A 21,572-nucleotide genomic window follows, 5' to 3' on the forward strand; every position below is an offset into this window, starting at 1 on the left:
CTTTTTTTTTTCTGGGAACTTTGTTCCTGTTAAATCAAATTGAATTCAAGAGTTTGCATTTATTAGCATCAATACATCCAAAATATTGGCATGTATCAAATATTTTTTTTTTCAGGTGAATCAAGGCAAAGTAGCCTTTAACTTGTGCTAATTTTCTGTTTATTAGTCAGTTTACATCTCGATTTCTTTTTGGATTTTATAAACATGAAGGTTGTGAAATGCGTAGGCGTAAAGCAATGGAGTTATGATACTTGACTAAAACTCCGAATAAATTCGCATATTGGAATACATATTCATTCCCTTATATAGTTGCATCAGTTTTGTTGAGCCTCTCAAGGTCTGTGTGTGTGTGTGTGTGTGTGGAAAAAAAAAAGAGAAAACACAAATTTCTTATTGGGTGTGTGAGTGATAAGGCACATTTGGATTGGCTTGATTAGGCTGATCAAAATAGCTTTTTCTGAGAATTATGCAGAATTTCATGTCATTTCTCTTAAAAAACAGGGTATGATTTGGTAAAAAGACCCAAATATATTGTACTGTATGTTTGAAAAATGATTTAGCAGCACAAGAAAGAACAATACAGCTGCTTTTTTTTTGTTGGTGGACATATTGATTTTATTGTTAATATGGATTTGATACTGAATGAAACTCAAAGAATATTTAAAAAAAAAAAAAGTGTGTGTGTGTGTGTATATTTGTGTGTGTGTGCGCGGTGTGCATTTGTTAATGCCTCAAGTCTTGTCTATTCTCCTTTTTTAGGCTAAGAATTTACACTTGGTCTCAATGGACATTGACTAAATATTTTTGATACAAGCCAAGGGGTTTTGCATACCATTATTTGTATTTGATATGGTTGGTTCACATTTGTACAAAGGAAGTAATGGTCCTTGATGTGAAGGCATGTCTTTGTGAGTGCGAGTATGCAAAGCATCACTTGAAAACGAGATATTTGACCTGCACATTTTGTATTGTCTGGTGCAAAACTGATGCTGGGGATGAGTTTTTGCTTCTGCTTTGCATATGTTTGTGTGTAGTACAAAATATTTGCAATGATTGTTACACAGACATTTTCAGCACATTTCAATTTACGAGCTGAAGTTCTCTGAATGTAACACAATTCTTGTTCCACATCTAGCACTCCATGTTCTGAACAGTAACAGCCCAACCCACCATCTGCCCTTCCCCTTTCCCCTCCCCCACCCAAGGAGAAAGAAAAAAAAAATCATCAAAAATAAAACTGAAACCAAGTTCATGCTGTGTTAACCAACAGTTTCTCTTTCTCAAGTGTTAACTTGAGAGAAAGCGAATAGCTCGAAAATTTGTGTGCCAAAATAAACTGAACACAGCATATATACATTGTACAATTTGTATCTGATCCTACGTTTAGCACTATGTGTATTTTGTGTATTTAATTTTCATTCAATCTATGGTGAACCATAGCACTGCAAAGAGACATTGAGACAAGCAAGTATACGGAATACGATATTCATGTTCTGCATTTATTTTGAATTTTGTATTCACATTCAGCTTTTACTCTTGCATAAGCACACAATGCATACATTATTTTCAAGTTTCTTTTTTGGTAAGTCATACAAGAAATTTTTCTTGGTAAGTATATCTTTCAGGGTTATGTAAAAGTTGCCTTTAAGATTATGACAGCGCTACTGTATAACAACTATCACACAATTGGCCAATCAGCTTTTAGGGCTTCAGGTTGCCAAATTATTTGCCATTATTGTCAGTCAAGGCTACTAGAGTAAAGTCATTGATGAACCATGTGCAGGTTCTCTTGGATAAGTGTGCTGTCGGGTACTGCAACTATTTTCAAGTTTTCAGAACGCATCTGGAGTAAAGAAAACAAGATGTGTGAGCAGTACACAGCAACATCAAAGGCATGGTACATGTATTAAGAATGCAAAAAACACAAACAAAATTGCTATACCACCATCTCCCCTGGGCCAAAAGTTTGTCTTCACCCTCATGCGCCTTTGATACATTTTTTCTGAGTTTATACAACAAAAACAAACAAACAAACAAACAAACAAAAGGAAAGACCGGCAAATCTGTATCTGAACACAAGTGAATTCAAGCCATACAACACCCACTGCATGCTGTAAGGATTAGAACCAACACTTGCTGTCTGGCAAAAGCTCGGTGGTCTAGTGGAGATGACACCTGTTTGGAGATCAGGTCGAAGTTCGAATCCAGGTCGAAGTTCGAATCCTGCTCGAGTACGTATGCCCATAATTTCTTTTATCATGGCTACTACTAAAACATCGATCAATTCAGTGCTTATTCACGTTGATGTATGGCAATCAGCTGCATTTAAAACATCTCGATGGAAGAATTTTATAAATTTGAAGCCATACAGTCATCTTTCATCTTAGCATCATTGCCAAGCAGTTTAATGGTCTATCAGCTACAACTTGTCTCTTCAGGGTCAATCAACTGACCTATGACCTCTGACCTTGCCCCTTGGGCTCCTTTCACCTTAATCAACACATTCACAACATGAATGAACAAGCCCAAACACCATGCTAATGGTATTGTATACCACATCAGGGGGTAAATTAATAAAAGATTAAAGCCAGTTCTCAGAAGGGCTAAAAAATTCATCTTCCACCATTTGGAATTTGCTTGCAATACATCAAAAGGGCTCGTCCAAGAAACTTGTCTGGCTGATGTGATTTGCCAAGATAATGAGTTGTATTTTGAGTTAAAGGGATCGTACAGTTCTGGTTGAGACCTAATTTCAGGTTTCTAACATTTTTTGGTGAGATAATGAGAAACCTCTTATGAAATATGAAAGAGCATGTAATTCTATGAGGAATTCAACATTTATTTGATGAAAGTGGGTTTTGAAATGGCCGAGATATCCAAAAAGAGTGATTCTAATAAAGTGTGGGACCCACACTTTATTATGATCGTTTTGTTTTACTTTGTTTTTGGACGTTTCAGTCATTCCAAACCCGATTTTCATCAAATAAACTTTGAATTCCCCTTAAAATGGTATGTTCTGTACTATATCATAAGTGTTTTCTTGGTATCTCGCAAAAAGTTAAAAGCCCAATTCTCATCTCCACCAATAATGTACCATCCCTTTAAAGAGAAAAAAATAATTTTGATCACATGCATACAAGTTTTATTCCTGAAGAGCCTTTCCATTCAGCAGAAGGTACATAGAACATTACATGATCAACATTACATGATCGATTGTGCCCTGGCAATTGTATTTACCAAGAAGCTGCATGCAATTCTATCTAGTGAATACTGCTGTGGCCAGATTTGTTGACCATCGGTAATCGATTATAAATATTCACAACCACAATCAGGTATGCTCGCTCCGGGACTGTACTGTTTCTGGCAAACCCTTCTGGCTAATATTTCACATTTTCACTGATACCCAACTGAAATTATGTTATTACAGCAATATTTCACACTTTTCTTGTGCACATGTGTACATTTCAGAGCAAAAATTGACAGTTCCACAAGGCATATGAGAACTCTGTTTTCACTTAGATATCACAATGATTTAATGGTGTCCAGTGCATGTCCATATACTGCATAATCAATATGAGGTAACAAAAATTGATATAAATTTCCTGTACATTGAATTTCAGATCAGAACTTAATTGATTTGAATCACCAATTTTACAAGAATAAGATGGGATTCTTCTCCATCTTCCATCTAGTCTACAATCTTCTAGAGTGATATTATCACAAATGCCTGAATTATCACAATAATCCTGAGAATATCTGATTTTTTTTAACATATTTTCACAAATAATATCACACATCTACTAAAGCTGCTCTTGGTATATCAGGCTTATCAGAGTCCAAAGTATATATGAATCTGTGTACATTTGGGATCCAAAAGATAAAAATAATACCACACATAGCATGTCACTACATAATTCTGGATATCAAATGATCCCAAAACACAAAATGAACTACTGTAAAAGTGGATATTTTTGCATGAAATTCTTCGTGCTCAGCTGGGCAAGATGAATTTCACATATCCCCAAGATGAATAATCCTTAGGGTTTATGCCAGGTTCAAGTGTGTGCGTGTGTGTCACACACAAACACACAGCTATATCTTGTGACCATCCGAGCATTGATAATTTAGGGTTTCTGGGACGAACTCTGAACTAGGGCTTTCAATGGCTCAGTCGGTAGAGCACCGGGCTAGCATCCAGAGGTCTCGGGTTCTAATCCCGATGGAATCCCATTTTCTTTGCTCATTTTTCCACTAATAATTTTTTTTTAATCATGCAGAATCAGGACATTAATTACTGAAAGCAAAGCAAGCAAAAGTATTCTTGTGCTCTTATTTTCGAACTCATTTTTGGTCATGCGAAATGCGCAAAAATTCCTGAAGCAAAATTTCCTGTTTTCCAGTACATTCTGTTGAAGATCTGATCCATACAAGAAGTTCTAATGTTGACAACACTATTGCCAACTTCATTTTCTGCATTGCTTCCACTGAAAACTGTACACATGTTCATTCTTTGCTTACAGATTGTAGGGCCTACAGTTCATCGAGTTTGTGGTCTGAATATCAAATTAAAGCATGAATATATGGATCATTCTTTGTTGTTCCTCGACAATTATCAAAAACACATCCATGAAAAGTATCTCATGAACCTGAATGTCAATTAAAATATACTCTTTTCTCTTTGCACAAACAATCAGCAGTTTGACCACTGACATATTTACGGTCTACGCTGACATGAAGTGCCAAAGCTACGGTATGATGATACACACAGAAATACCTTGATCATTTATACTTTATCAAAGTTATACAATGCTGATGAAGGGAATATGATTGCCTACACAGATAAAATAACATGCCATAAAGTAAGTCTATCAAAAAATAACTGACATAAACTCTAATTTGATGAATAAAGTCCAGTCATGAGTGACTCATGCATTCAAAGCTTTGAATAATCTGGCTGAGTGACTGAAAAGAAGCAAATATGAAGACAAAAACTATAAATTGTGGGAGAAGTACTTGAAAGACAACCATCAACTTTTGAGAAAGTTTTAAATACTAGCTGAAAAGTGAATCTACTCCATCCTTTCGATCGAATGCTTCAGATCAACCAATCCATCCAACATAAATTAAATTATTTATGCTATTCAGTAGAAGACCTGGACGTCGTGTATTATATCACCTGTAAATTGATAACACAGTACATTTGTTCAAATGTTATTCATGAGATATAAATTTATACATTTTCTGAAAGAAGTACACCAACGGACAATAAGGAGATTTGCTTCATGACATTCCATAAATAAGTGAATTAGCCACACCACGTTCAGATCAATGTGCTCAGAGAATAAGATCTAAGTCTCTCAGCAAAAAAAAAAAAAAAAAGGTATGTCAGTTTCTAGCTACAACAATGTAGTCTGCTATATAAACACATGTACTGCTCTACAGGCATATGTTTGATGCCCTCTCATACAAGGAACACAAATGTGAAATCTTAGCTTCCAATCAAAATTAAAAATTTCAGAGGCAATCGAGAAACGACGGAAGATTTTCTTTCGACAAATTCTTGCCTGCAGCATTCAGTATTGGATGGCAAGAAATTTAGTCACTGAAAGAAAAATTGCAAATGAAAAAATTTCTCAAAATTGTATATCATACTATATGTTTGGAAAAACTGACCGAAATAAATTGCAAAACACATCACATTTTCAACTGGATTGTGTAATTGTTTAATAAAAAATCCCTACAAAATTGCTCTTCACTACATGCCTACCTTTCATGTCCTTCATACCATATCCACATACATACGCTCTGAAGATGCAATGATTCATAACAGATATACAATTCACACACTACAGTGCACTCCCGTAATAATATACATGGTTATACCGAAATTCCCAATGCAATGAAGTAAAAAGCTTAGATCCCAAATTTATCATTCATATATATTTTTATATACTTCACTTCCTAACGAAATTTCGTTGTCATGAAAGAAAACTGCCGGTCTGTGGGCTGTGTTATAACAGGAGTCACCTGTATCAGATACGGTGAGTGATGCTAAAAAACCATACTGCTAGAGGCACCGTCATACTTCTGCTGCTGACTGGGAGTTGCTCTTTGCACAGTTGTCGTCATTATCGTACTTGGCCAGATACTTGCTGAAGGCATCGTTGATGGCTTTCCTGAAACAAACAAACAAACAGACAAACATGACGTGAATGACTAAATTAACTTTTGCTTTGTGATCATGACCTCTGACCTTGTGAAATGAAAATGACAAACAATCAGATGTAATTGGACTATTCAGAATTTATCATAGCATTCTGGCATTACAAAAAGATGCAAACCTATCTCACTGTTTGCAATAATATGCAAAATAGCACACAGACTTTTGCTAATATTAAGCTTTTGTCCAAGGATATGCAAACTGATGGTGAATTTCTGCAAGTTGGCACATAGAATTTCATACCAATGCATGCATGGCAACATGCAGAAGGATGTTGGCAAATGCAGTCAACGTGTGAAATGCATGACAAAATTGTCAACATTACCAAAATTTGGGCATGACTAGATTTTTGGACAAATTTCGTGAACTTTTTGTGAACTATGCACAATGTATGTGCAAATTACCAGTAGCCTTTTTAGCTCGTGCCATATGTGGGACAGTGTGGAACTACGTGAACCAGTTGAAACAAGTCATGTGACCAAACAGGAAATAAACAAAGTGACCACTGCAAGTGTATCAAAGCACAGAATGCCAATGTGTGAAGAATGCGTAAACATGATGTGTCAATGTGTGTCCAAAATTTTACACATTTTGTACACTCTTCGTAAATTGGACATTTAAAAAAAAAATGGACCAAGTGCCACTACATAGCACATACTACTGGCACAAAAAAGCCAAGTTCGGGCAAGTGTCGGGGGTTTATACTCTTACAAACGGCTGATGACCCTTACCTGAACTCTGTCTGTTTGAAGAGGAAGGCTGAAATGTGCCCACAGTCAACGTAGCGAACCTTTGCAGGGAAAGAGAAAGAGGCAGTGTTTAGTAATGGGGCCCCAAGGCTTTATTCTACCAGATTTCTGTCATTTGTTTCAGATGCATACACTACAATGATACATCCTTCGATGTGGCTACATCACACTGTACAGCCACTGCCCAGTAACATCAGCGACAACAAAACAAACAATTACAAACCACAAACACACAAGACAAAATCAAAGTTAAAGGACAAGTTCACCTTCATTAACATAAGGACTGAGAGGATGCAGCAATATTAGAAGAACACATCAGTGAAAGTTTGAGGAAAATCGGACAATCAATGCAAAAGTTATGAATTTTTAAAATTTTTGTGATGGAACCGCTGGATGAAGAGACTACTAAGGCTCGTGATGTCATATGAGTACAACAGTATAAAGAAAATGTAAAGAAAATTCAACATATTTTCACTTTTTTCACATAATAAAAGAGCACTTGACTTGCCTCTTTCGAAAGGCAATGGGAATAATATTACCCATAACATATGTCAGTAACGAGTCAAGGGAATGTGTACTTTTTTCAAAAGATGGAATTTTGTGAAATTCTCTTTATATTTTCCTTATATTGTTGTACGCATGTGACATCATACACTGCAGTAGTCTTCCCATCCAGCGGTGACTGCACAAAAACTTCAAAAATTCATAACTTTTGAACGGATTGTCCGATTTTCCTCAAACTTTCAATGATGTGTTCTACTAATATTGCTACATTCCCTCAATCCTTATGTTAATGAAGGTGAACTTGTCCTTTAAAACAACACAAAAACATATTGCATTTCAATCAAACAATTTCATATAATTTCACACATACTAATGCCCTTAATGCCGCTTGCTCACATTACTCAAGTGGCCTCACACTCAGATGGAAGTATCTTATAATCTCTCTCTTGATCAGATGAGAAGGTGCACTTGATATTCTTCGCATCTGGGCTGTATGGAAGATGAGTAGCAGTACGAAAATGAAAAGTGACATTGTTCTGGATAGCAGAGACAGGAAAAATTGAGGGGAAATAATGTATAGGATCAGAGAGGAGAAAGATATTGTGAGTGTTTAGATGGCAGAAGTACTTTCAAGGAGAAAATTATTAGAATGTGGGTGTGGTGTTTTAGCAAATAGACAATCACACACACATCACAATTACCTCCTGGACAATTACCCCAAACCCTTCACCTGACCCTAACCCTAATCCTAACCCAAGCCCAAACTCTAACCATAAACCTAACCCTAACCCTAATTTTTACTCTAACCTTATCACTAACCAGTACTTAGCCAGGGGGGTAACTGCCCTGATACGGGAGAAAATTAATACAGTCCAACTTCATTTACCTGGCCATCACTAAAACCGCATCTCTCTCTTATCCAGATGTTGGCTGGCTTCTGATGTTCTTCATGTTTTCAGGCATTTCCAGTGCCAAATCTCAAATAATTATGGATTTTGTATTCCTGTAAATGATTTGTTGGTGAAACTTAGAAAAATCTGCAAAACTTGTGCACCAAATTTGAAGTTCAGTCGCAATTACTGAGAGAGATGACGGCAATTGTTGCTATGCTAGGCAACTGGCAGAGCACTGCAGTGGTACCATAAAGCGGCAGTATGAACTTGATGATGCAAGATCTCAATCTCTTACCTGGTTACTATCAATCAAACAAACACACATATGAAAAGGAATAGCTTACTCACGTTTCATTTTATTTCTGTATCATCTGAATGATAAAACATGACAATACCAAGCAAATAATCACAGTATTGGTAAATTGATGTGGTATACCCCAAGCAGAATGTGCTCTTTATAGAATTAGAAAGTGTCATCTTTGAGCATATCCCCATTGTTCAGCCAAATTATTTATCCAGATGCTCGCTGGTTCTGACATTGCCACATAACTGAGGTTGGACTGTAGATGCATCACTTGAAGAAGTGGTATGGAGTGGTAAGTGGTATGGAGTGGAAAGTGGTATGGAGTGGTAAGTGATATGGAGTGGTAAGTGGTATGGAGTGGTAAGTGATATGGAGTGGTAAGTGGTATGGAGTGGTAAGTGATATGGAGTGGTAAGTGGTAATTGGTATGGAGTGGTAAGTGGTAACTGTGTGGAGCGGTGAGTGGTAAGTGGTAAATGGAATTGAGTGACAATTGGTAAGTGGTATGTAGTGGTAAGTGGTAAGTGGTATGGAGTGGTAAGTAAGTGGTGTGGAGTGGTAAGTGGTAACCGGTATGGAGTGGTAAGTAGCAGATATTTGAACCTTACCTCCACACCAGGCCAAAGGTCTTCCAGACTGGGGACGCCCTTCCTGGGGATATAACCATCCCTCAGGGCGGTGACCACAATGACTAGACTTGGGTCCACTGGCACAGAAAAATTGCCAACAAAGGTTGTCACGTCCATGACGCCCCTCATGAATTCCAGGGCCTCTTTCTTGAGGTCCTTGTAGTCACCAATCCCTGAGAAAAACACAAGAAACAAAAAAGGGTCAACTTTGGATATGTTTGTGGTTCATCAGACATAAATTAAGGAACTGGTATATACCTAATATCAGCATTACTCATCTTTTATCAGGAATGAAAATAAGCTATCTAGAGAACTTCACACAGAGCTGGGAATTGACTTGTAATCAAAATAACAAGCATATATGTAACTCATGATCAAGAGTTTATAGGCTCAAACAGAACTCTAAGAAAATGACTTTCTTTGAGAATATTCATTTTTATTTTGTATACGAGGTTTGCATGTGAAGACTATGACAGCAAATCAATAGAAGTATATGAGGAAAAGAAGGCAAATAAATAAAGTAGAGCCATAAAAAAGAAATATCACAAATACCAATGTAGGGTGTGTACAATACCTTTTGAAGAATTTCTGGCTATGTCTGTGTAATTCTTTGTGATCTTGATCTCTTGCTGTGAGCGCACAGACGACGTTCCACTGACAGCTTGACTTTTACTAACTGTGAAAGACTTGAGAGTGGTCTCTCTTACAGCTGATCTGACTTCAAACGCCCTCTCGCCGCCCGACGTGCCTTCCCTCCTATCATGATCTTGGCCGCCGTGGTCGGTTTGGACAGAATGGCTGGGCTTACTGTCATGTGTATGAATCTCTGCTGAGCAGACATCGGCTTCCCGATCCTCCACACTCTTGCTCTGGATACTCTCTTGCAAAACTGACTTTGCGATTGTTGCCTGTAAGCCATCTTTTGCCATGGTCTCCAATTCTATTGCACTCTTACTGCTCAGCGACTCTGATGGCGATTCACTGACCAGGCTTTCAAAGTTTTTCACTGTCAATGAGCTTTCAGATTCTTTACATTCCATCACCTTACTTCTAAATTCCCTTTGAGCATCCCCATCAGCCATTTTGGCTCCTGCCGTTGATCCTGACAAACATTCTTGAACTTTTGTTGAAGGCATTTTCTGTAGTAGTTCTGATTTACTAGTGTCATCTGTGCTTTGGGCAGTGGACTTCCTTGTAAGTTTGACTTCTTTCAAGTCCTTCAGACTCTCTGGATAGTTCCACACAAACTCTTGTCCGATCCTAAAGGCATCAGTCTGTCGAGTGAGTAAAATAAATACACAACATATTTATACTTCAAGCACAATGAATACGCATTCACATACAAGACTTGATGAATATGCATGATTTTGTAGGAATGCGTTTAGAAATCCACATCAAGAGACTGTACAGAAACAAAGAATGATGTAAGAACTATCTGTAAAGTAAACTACTGCTGATAAATGGAATACATAGATCAAAATTTTCACTTTTCAATACAAGGTTGAAGATAAGATTGAGCTGAGAGCTCATTTTGAAAACTTGATCAATAATTTTTATAGAAAGCTTCCTCCTAAACACAAGCCTGCAAGGTAACCTGTTATAGATATATATATATTTTTTTATTCATGCCCATGAGCAAACTCTTGTATATAACAGTATGAAAATATTGGATAATATAATTCTATTCTGTGTGCATCCTATCTCCACAAACATGGCAAGCATCCTTGCGATGTTTTCATACATATAGTTGCAAACACAGAATGAAGAATATATACTGGTACGCTATTCTTTGTGTTTGTTGGGGGCACTTGTTTTCTATGACAAAATGATACCAATGCTCAAAGTAGGCTTCAATGTCCACACCCAGCTTTCTTACCTTCGGGCATTTGCTCAGCTTCTTCATAATCTCCCCTTCATACTCCGTGTGCCCCAGGTACTGGGTGACCAAGAGGGGCCAAGGGATGGACCCGCTCAGCACCCCCTCAGTGAAGACGGGCGTGGCACTGGTCCAAGACAGGCAGGGGATGAGCGGGATGGGCTTGTGCCAGTTGGTGGCCGTCAGCGTGGCCATCTGATGGGGGTAGGTATAGGAGAGAAAAAAAAAAACAAAACAGTTAATTATTTCATGGTCTCACTGTTTCACAGTGCACATCTTTAAATTCTACACAGGTTGTCAATAGCACAGAAAATAAAAGCAAAAGCTTGGGGACAAACTGAGCAAAGTTCAACAGATACCGATCTTGAGTAAGTGGTAAGTGTTATTTGTTGGTAAGCTTATCTAACATGGGCATCTTAAAAGTGTTGTCTTGGTCACATGATTGTACTGGTAATACTATGATTAATATTCCTCTGATTCTTTTTATCAATTAATGAATTTTCACTGTTGAACAAATGTAAACAAGCCTAAAAAAATGAGAAACTTTCACTAAGTAAGATACTGTCGTCGGGCTAAGTTGATAGCACTGTGGCTTGCAAGTTTTACAGAGATGCTACAAACATTTAACTATGGACGTTTAACTTTGAACTGACCATATTGACTATGCTCTGATATTCTCAAGCACAGCAGCAAGATATGATGCATTTAAAATCAAGTATACAGAAGGATAGATTAATGGATACATTACTGTCTCATTATCTGAGTTGCAAAACGTTACCAAGACTACATATAATACTACTTATAATATGCATAGTAGAAGGATTGTCATTACTATCACCATGGGAGCTACAATTCACAAGGTGCTCATAAATGAATTCATAAATAAAGTAACATATTCATAAAACACACACACATATATATACACACACACACACACACACACACACACACACACACACACACACAATAGTATACATATCTTCAATGAAATGACAGATTAACAAGGATATAAATATTTCAATGTCCCAATGGGACCACTAGTACCATTATGGCTCACTATAGTATGGTGAACACCATAACCATTATCATTACAAACACTATTAGATCATGAGGAATTAGTCCTCTCATGACAAAATTAAAGGGAAGGTAAACCCAAAGAACAATGTAGATTGAGTGAAAACAGCAACATTAGTAGAACACATCAGTGAAAGTTTGAGGAAAATCGGACAATCGATGCAAAAGTTATGAATTTTTAAAGTTTTGGTGTTGGAACCGCTGGATGAGGAGACTACTAGAGGATATGACGTATGAGTGGACAACAATACAGTTGAACCTCTCGTATCCGGACAAGTCGGGACCGGGGCTCATCTGGATAAGGGATTTGGCCGGATACGGGAGACTCAATGCTTTATACATGTACATATACATACACATGTACTGATGTAGCCCATTGTAGTACCACATGTAGTAATGTGTATACTGCAACCTTTTCATTGTTACATTTGGGGATGTTTCGGGATGTTGAAATGTCTGAAGGTAAGCAATTTGGAAGGAAATTTGATGCAATGTATGTTAATCATATTGGAAGTAATATGTAATTCATGTGTGTTTGGGTAGGAGTTCTCAAGGAGTTGGGAATCCCCCTTTCTTCCCGTAATTATTAATATAAATCACGGCGAGATTGCGTCCGGATAATAGAGAGATCCGGATAAAGGGAGGCCGGATAATAGAGGTTCAACTGTACAAAGAAAATAATATAAAGGAAATTCAACAAAAATTCACTTTTCTAGAATTATGAAAAAACAATAGACCAACCGCTTTCAGAAAGCAGGGGGAATAATTGCTACCCTTAACATATATTAATATCAAGTTGATGGAATTTGTAATTTTCATGAAAAATGGATTTTTGCAGAATTTTCTTTATATTTTCTTGGTATTGTTGTCCACTCATACGTCATAACCTCTAGTAGTCTCCTCATCCAGCGGTTCCAACATCAAAACTTTAAAAATTCATAACTTTTGCATCGATTGTCCGATTTTCTTCAAACTTTCACTGATGTGTTCTACTAATGTTGCTGCTTTCACTCAATCCACATTGTTCTTGGGGTTTATCTTCCCTTTGAATATGACTATGACACACACGTTGTACACAAAGAGTTTGCCGATGGTAATGGCCGGGTTAAGATGGTTAAGTCACTCACATGTCCTCCCATGGAGATGCCGGTAAGGCCGAGGGGACCAAAGCCCTGCCTCTCACACCAGTGTAGCAGGACCAGCCCTTCTAGGATGAGACCACCTCCCATCACAAACAGCTCATTCACATGACGCAGACTGGAGCGCCTGCGGGAAACACGAGATAGGAAAGATGAAATAAGACCTGTGCAAACTTTGAATTACTACGCTTAAAGGGACTGTACAGTACTGGTTGAGGTGGGGATGCATGTTTTGAACATTCCTAAGTGAAATAGTGAAAAGCCTCTTATGAAATATGAAAGAGCATATAATTTTAAGAAGGATTCAACGTTTATTTGATGAAAATTGGTTTTCAAATGGCTGAGATATCCAAAAAAATGCTAATAATAAAAGGCGACATGCCACAACTTTATTAGGATCTCTTTATTTAATGTTGTTTTTGGATATCTCAGTCATTTCAAAACCGATTTTCATCGAATAAACTTTTGATACCCCTTAGAACTGCATGCTCTTTGACATCTCATAGAATGGTTTCTGAATATCACGCGAAACGTTAAAAGCTAAATCCTCACCTCAACCAGAACTGTACACACCCTTTAAAAGTCTGGTAATCTTGAGCTTGAGCCCACAATCTCTCCAAAACACCCCTCCATCTCCCTCCCCCCCCCCCCCCCGGAAAAAAAAAAAGCCCAACACATTCAAATCTTAATGAGTACAAAAACAAATACTGCTTTCATTTGTGATATTAAAATATTGTCAAGTTGGTGGTTGGGAGGGACATGGGAAGGGGGGAGGGCGCTTGCCTATGGATCTGTAATTACCTCTGCCAAGGGAGGAGGTTATGTTTTCATTATCGTTTGTTTGTTTGTCCATGTGCAAAATAACTCAAAAAGTTGTGCACGGATTTGGATGAAACTTTTAGGAAAGGTTGAGAATGACAGAAAGAAGAGATAATTAAAGTTTGGTAGTGATCCAGAAATTTTTGAGGATTTTATGAAGGGTTTTCAATATTTCGGCAGAAAGGGTCAATGAACTTGGGAGTTCAAGCTGCGCATTTTTTGAGGTTTTCATATGCGCACTAAAGTGCATACACTAGTTTCTGCTAGGGCAAGGGGTGCCGCACAGTTGAGAGTTTATGATGTAACAAAGACTTCTACATTGGGAAATCAGGTGATTTTTCAGCATGCATAAGTATGGGTGGAAATCACTGATCTCTGTGGAAGAGTAAGATCATTGGTGGAAAGTATAGCTGCTTGGCGGAGGTCTGCACTCTCAGAGTGCTTTTCTGCATAGTTATTGTTATCATAAGACACATCTGAATGACAAACAGCTCTCTCATGAAAACCTCACCTGAAGGGTGTGAGAAACTCTGGACACACACTGGATCTGACATGACAAAGGCAAGTGACATAATACCCCTTTACATTGCACCACATGCTACCCAGAGACATACATTGTATCATACAACACTGGTGACTTGGTCGTAGAATGGGCCATTTTATTGTACAGTCAAGATTTCAAACAAAAAGAATGTTTAATGTGACCTCTAACCTGGAATTCAGTTGAAAATCTCTCATGACCAACAAGCTGCATGTTGACCCATTGAGGACGGACTGATTTTGATACAACAATCATTTCCCTTAGACCCCGTTTACAGCCCGGCCTCAATTGCGCGGCCGAGCCTCGCAATTTTGTCCGTTTACACTGCTGGGCTCGGCCGCGCTTTTAATTCAAACCTTTCAATATTTTGTCGTAGTGGCGCTCTGCTTGTAAACAAACGCAATTTGCTATAGCCTGGTTTTCAGACCCTTTGCCAACTGGATTCCGTGGCGACGAAGTCGCCGTTCAGGCAAAGGCCTTTGCCGAAGGAAAAATCCTTTGCAGGACAAAACCACCTTAAACTATACTAGTTTTCCACGTTGAGGAGGTTAATATCGTGAATAGCGAAATAGTATGGGCAGAGGGTCTGGAAGCCAGACTGAAATTGGCCGCGCATTTGGCCCAGTTTGTGTTTACACCAAGAAGCGGCCGAGCCGCGGCTGAGACCACCTCCAGAGCGAGGCCAAATGCGAGGCCAATTTTGGCCTCGCATTTGGCCTTTTGAGCGTTTACACTGAAGCGGGGCTGGGCTCGGCCGCGGCCGAGCCTCGCACTGTAAACGGGGTCATAGACACCTGCCCGAGTATACTCTGGACTTGTCCTCAACGAATTAATTGAAAATCATGTCATTATCCATTGTAGGGGTCAGTTTTCCTGCTTATTTTTTGTTGCTGTTTTGTTGTCCTTTCCTTTATTGGGGTGGGAGCTGAAGTCAGTGTTTACATTTACACAATGTACTACAATAATGACGTACAGTTGCTCTTTTGGCTTTCTGCAGCCATAGTAGGGATTTTCCAAGATTAATGATCCAATGCCGTATTCCTTGATGAGTGGTCTGGCAAGAAAGGTACGACGCCTCCAGAAAAACTGGGTGGGAAATAAAGCAGATAGACTTTAAGATTTTCAACACGAAAATAAATCTCAGCTAATAATAAGCACTTGTGGAAGATAACTGCTGACTATTTTACATAGAATCTGAGCAATGTCTTGCTAAACATGTCTTTGTTCTTGGGTGTATTCAACTCTTGATTATTTAGTCCTTTAGCATGCTCTTGGCCCTATTCCATGCTTAGATGGGCCTTTCTTTTTAAGTAAGAGCAAGTCATCACTACAGACAACCTGCTGGAACAACTACCAACCACTTAGTATGTTGGTTCTTGACCAGCTACTACCATGATAACTGCACTGGTTAAGACTGTGATATTAGCAAATTGTAGATGCATTCTCTTATGGTAGAATTACAAGTACCACAGAAATCAAAGAAACATCATTAACTATATTGATATTTTTTAGGCTAGAGATGATGACTAGGCCATCTTCCATGCGATGACATTCTGTTTTAATCACATCACGTGGAAGAAATACGAATAAGAATTAAAAAGTGCATCTGAATCTTCAGTTATCATGAAAGAGATGTGATTCTGTAAACCATCTGAAGCTGTCATGGAAAAAAAATCCACAAACAGGACAAAAATAAGAGACGGCTAAGTACTACTGTTGGAGATATCATATGGCAATAACCTTAATCTCAAGGTTCACTTCCCTTTTCTGAAAGGTCACTTGAGTGACAAGATGTTGTTACTCACATGATCTCCTGTGCCAGCCATGTGAATACAGACAGGTTTTCGATGGGTTGGCCAACGAGTAGGCACCACAAGCTGAAACCTATGATAGTGGGTGTAGAAATACAAACACAATGAATGTAAGCTGAAAAAAAAAAAATGTCTAGAACAACTTTATTCTTCTGGTATCTTAATCACAAAATTCTCAACTTGGACTCTTCAAAATTTGATCCAGACATGAGCCACAGAGAATTAGAATATCTATGTAAAAACTTGATATATGTGTATCATTTAAAAAGGAATCAAAATGACGGTGAATTGTACTATCTGCCTTAGATTTTACACAGCACTGGAAATGAGTTTAGTGTGCCTGACTGAAGTGGCCTTACAGTTTTATCATGTCCCCACCCCATACACTTGACAAACATGTTTACAAATGACATGAAAGGTATGCATTGGTACACTTACATTGTATTCATGAATAAATATTTCATTATCATATTCTTTCTGACCAGGATTATATCCAAGTGCCAACAGAATATAATTCATCTAAATTATAACACGATTTTGGATAAATATTTCATTATCATATTCTTTCTGACCAGGATTATATCCAAGTGCCAACAGAATATAATTCATCTAAATTATAACACGATTTTGGATAATGGGGATTGTGAACATGGCTTATTACTTTGAACAATAGAGAAGTTCCAGTAGAACCCATATTCATACACATTGGGGCTGTATCTTTTTATATGACCCATACACCATTATTCATTATAAATTTTCCAATAGGAAGAGTGAAAAAAAAAAATCATTTGAAACCTTTGGTGTTGATAAATAATTGTTTCTTTAACAAAGTGGAATCTCCCAAAGCCTCCTTTTTGTCTATTCAATATACATATACAGTATCTCATTTTTAAATTGGCAACATATTTTTATTTTCCAAAAAGTTAACTTGATAACTTCAGCTAGTTCCGCCTACGATGGTAATCCTTCTCCAATAAAAGATATGCAGCAAAATCCATGGGTGCTAATTTCATGACCAAAAAATGATTATTTCTGCAGCAAAATTCCCTTTAACGAGGATGTTACAGCACAGAAGCCCCACATCAGACTTCTTTGTTTACTTGTCCCACTATGTTTTATGAGACTGTTTTGACAAAGTACAAAAGGGTATCTTTGCTTGGATTGTGATGTTAAAGATGCCATGATATCAAACATGATTCCAGTTATAGAGCTCATTTACGATGCTTGCAATTTGCACATGACACAACCACAGGACAAGAGTAGCAATTCAAATCTCATATATCTATGTACGTGACAAACTTCATAAGTACTGTAATATTGAATGGGTAAGTCACAGGCAACAACGCGATAAAATTTTGCAACAATTCTTTCATTCTACAATGGCCTACAGAAGACATCACCACATTACACTTCTTAATGAAAGGTTTTTAACATGATTTGATTCCAGATCAAAACCAAGTACAATCAAACAAAGAAGTATGATTTGTAAGAGAGTAAAAGTGGCTATGATATTCATTCCACCCCTGTAAAAAAAAAAAAAAGAACCACCTAAAAAATAAGAAAATTAAAGCATTCACCTTGCTGTTTTGACTTCATTTGGCATCACATTTGGAAGATATTTGTCGAATGGGGACCTAAAATGGCCCTCCAAAATCCGCACCTCGCCCTTTTCAACATCCTATAGATAGGTAAAGATAGGTAAAGAGAGAGAGAGAGAATGGCAACATTCATGCAGTTTAACAGCTTACAGAACACACATTCACAGAAATTACTGAAAATAAATATAATAGTCTTAGTTTTGACATTTCTACTCATGAATTATGAAAATCAAGTACCATGTGTGCAGATAACATCATGACTATTGATTGGAAAGAAAGTTTTAAGTGTGCACACAAATCACCATACCCTTTCTCATACACACTTAAGATGAAAATTACATGTACAAAGCAACTACTAAACTTTTTGCACATTTAGTAACATTTTGTTGGCAGCCATTACGAATATCATAATTTTATGGGAATAATGTGCTTGATTGATACTTAACAACTGAGCCAGTTTCACTCAACTGTACTATTAAAAGCAATATTGCTACACCCCTTGTTCACACTGATCTCAATGAATACAGGAACATAGCAAATTTACAGAAGGGCCAAAAAAGTTCCATAAATCAATTCAAAATATTTGCAATTTATAAGAACTTATGGTAACGGATTTTTGAATTTTCATATGATGTTATGTATTTAAAGCAATATTCTTTCTGCAAACAAAGTTGGTGTGGTGATAAAGTCTCACACTTTCTCATGCACAAAACTTCTCTAAATTCCCTTTAGCAATAAAATCAAGCATAAGAAATTATCTCCTTGGCATTACATTATGCTAGCTGCAAGTGTACAGCTGCTGAAATATTGACAAAATGGATAATTACCTTTATTTTATGTGCAAACCAATAGAGTGTCATGAGGCAGTGACAGCAGCTGCATCTAATTTGCATTCTTGAGTGATTGAGACTAATATCCCCATTTGCAAAAGCACACAACATAAAATTCCCATTTCCTATGTATTTTTGTTGTCTGATTTTAGAACAATCTTTGACAGAACTTACTCTGAGTCTGTTGGACTGTACTCTTCTCATTATTATCATCATCAATTCATTATCATTAATTATTTGGCTTTCAATCATAAGTATTAACATTACATAATACAAAATCATAAAATCCATTTGAACATGAACTGAAGTTGCCCCTAATTTCATTCAGACTTACACTGTCTACATTAACAGGATAGTTCTCATCCACTAGTTGCTGGCAGGTTGAACGGTCTGCTAGCACTCGCAGAAAGTCAAATTGCCTAATGTGAAGGGAAATAAAGACAGAAATCAACTTCACTTTTACCAGAGCATACTTTAAGACTAACAATAACATTGAACAAACAGTTCTCACAGGGTAAATAAATGTACAAAATGACTTTGGAATATTGGCATTCTTGGTTTTAGCATACAAACAATCCTGCAGGCTGCAGTTCATGAAAATGAACTCACACACGAGAGAAATTTGCTTAGAAATAGAATCTAATGGAATGGGTGCTGTCAAGTATTTAACGGTAACAGATCAGAAACTACTATTTGTAGACATGATACAAGGCAAAGGAACAAATATTGATAACAATCTTCATTGATTTGTAGCATCATTGTTTATGTCACCCTATTTGGGCGCTATATGCACTGATTATTGATTATTATGTTCGTTCTTTCTGCAAAAGTTCCTGGAGAACTGCAGTGAAATTGTGTTTTTAAATTGTGTCTTCCTCAATGGTGCAGTAACGGTTAGTGGGTCATTAGGATAATTGAGAAGCTTGGGTTTCTTCGTTCAATTTTTCCACAAACAAGATTCGATTCAGATCTTATGTACTACTACTATGTAGACTGTCTAACTATACACAGCCCAGTCGCTGTACATGGTACGTCGCGACAGGGCTGTACGCGCGCGACCACCAACCACTAGGAGAGCGACGTAATCGTATCACGATAGCTTTGAATTTTGATACTTAACATCATTTTTGTCACCTCAAACTCATCAAATATACTCTTCAATATTTACTCTACATCTGATGCTATCAGTATTCAAATGTACGCAATGAAACTTACTGAAATTGATCATCATATCCAGCATGTCCACACGGTACACAATCTTTCACGCCAGGCCTAACTATACACTTGAACACAGCACAGTTGCTGTACATGGTACGTCGACGTACCATGGAACTGCGCCAGAAAGTGTCATTTTATTTGTTCCACGGACTTATCGCAAGTGGTCTCCATGGACCCAGTGTGCAGGTGTGGCGAACTATTCTTCTGTAATAGAAACATGCATTTAACGTGAGTAAAGTATTCTGTTTAAAGGAGAAAAGTATACATTTTCCTAAGTTTTGTAGTTGTGTTGAGGTTCCTCACTTTGAGGCTGCATGCCGCGCTCGTCAGACGCTGTTTTCGCATAGCGTAACAGCGTCTGGTCGGGCTATAGACCGTCTAGCCTGACCAGACACTGTGTCGCGATTCGCGACAGCGCTGCGTGTAGTTAGTAGACTGTCTAGCAAACTGGATAACGTCATGTTGTTTTTCCACCCGATGTGATAGATTTCTACAAGTTTAGATTGCTTTATTTAAAAAGATAACAATAATTTTCTTATCAAGATAATGAGTTGCACACAAATGGAAAGAGGTGTGCTATGTTTTGGTTTGTTGTTGTTATACTAGATCAAGGGGCTAGTTGCCGGTATATTGAATTGAACTCACCGCTTGATAGTTGCTGGACTGCCCCATCCGCGGGTGAAGAATTTTGACAGCAGCAGTCTCCGGTAAATGACATCGAAAGTACTCGCTTTTTGATACATTTCTACAGGTACCCATAGACAAAACGATCACAGATTAAGAGGGCCAATGTTTACAGATGCATTGTGCTGTGTACTGCACGTTGATAAGTAAATGTGAATTAGCTCAATACCCAATCGCTCCAATAGCTGCACAAAATTTGATTGACAAACAGCGAAGCGAACGGTAGGTGTGCATTTCTACACGATTACCGCTCAATCTATCAGGACATCCATCCATCCATCCAGGCACGTCATGTCCATACACAAAAACATATGCATCGGTCTATTAGTATTGCATTGACTTGTGCGTCTCAACCTGTACCAGTCGCACGACATTCATTGACTTATTATAAACGCATGAATATCTTCCCGACTAAAGGAAAGAGAAGTTACCCGGATTAAAATATTCGTAAAAACTGTCGGAAGAAGTAGTCAATTATAACCGGTATGACAGCGAGACGAGACTCCCTACTAGACCCTAGATGACCCAGAGCCCTGCCGAAACGCTCCGCTCTCGAGTATTGTGTAACACGTTCCAGCGCACAGCTAGCTTTCAGCAAAGATCGTACACTGAAGGAGTGTACGATCATGGAGCTACTAACGTTAGTACGTTGTAGCTCCATGGTACGATCGTTGCTTCCAGCA

At 37.8% G+C, this 21,572-nt stretch overlaps 1 protein-coding gene across 1 annotated transcript; it reads right to left on the reverse strand.

Annotated features, from left to right (window-relative positions):
• Nucleotides 1–5,694: 5,694 nt before the first annotated feature.
• LOC140234741 (protein ABHD18-like) lies at nucleotides 5,695–20,948 on the reverse strand. Its single transcript, XM_072314781.1, has 11 exons — nucleotides 20,851–20,948; nucleotides 19,322–19,406; nucleotides 18,137–18,237; nucleotides 16,554–16,632; nucleotides 15,722–15,834; nucleotides 13,377–13,515; nucleotides 11,176–11,370; nucleotides 9,874–10,573; nucleotides 9,279–9,472; nucleotides 6,952–7,010; nucleotides 5,695–6,176 (listed from the first exon to the last, which is right to left on the reverse strand). Exons 1-11 carry the CDS (start codon nucleotides 20,946–20,948, stop codon nucleotides 6,080–6,082), a joined length of 1,860 nt encoding a protein of 619 aa, XP_072170882.1. The 3' UTR covers nucleotides 5,695–6,079.
• Nucleotides 20,949–21,572: the final 624 nt, after the last annotated feature.

This window comes from Diadema setosum, chromosome 11, assembly GCF_964275005.1.
Source record: "Diadema setosum chromosome 11, eeDiaSeto1, whole genome shotgun sequence".
NCBI classification, from domain to species: domain Eukaryota; kingdom Metazoa; phylum Echinodermata; class Echinoidea; order Diadematoida; family Diadematidae; genus Diadema; species Diadema setosum.

Bases quoted from the DNA above. Each gene is read 5' to 3' on its own strand.
- LOC140234741 (XM_072314781.1), bottom strand. From the start codon at position 20,948: ATGTATCAAAAAGCGAGTACTTTCGATGTCATTTACCGGAGACTGCTG. The intron at 13,516-15,721 runs GTACGTCATTAT...TGTTTCCCGCAG, and splicing joins AGAAAGCCAAAAGAGCAACT to GCGCTCCAGTCTGCGTCATG. The intron at 11,371-13,376 runs GTGAGTGACTTA...TACCCCCATCAG, and splicing joins GCATCTCCATGGGAGGACAT to ATGGCCACGCTGACGGCCAC.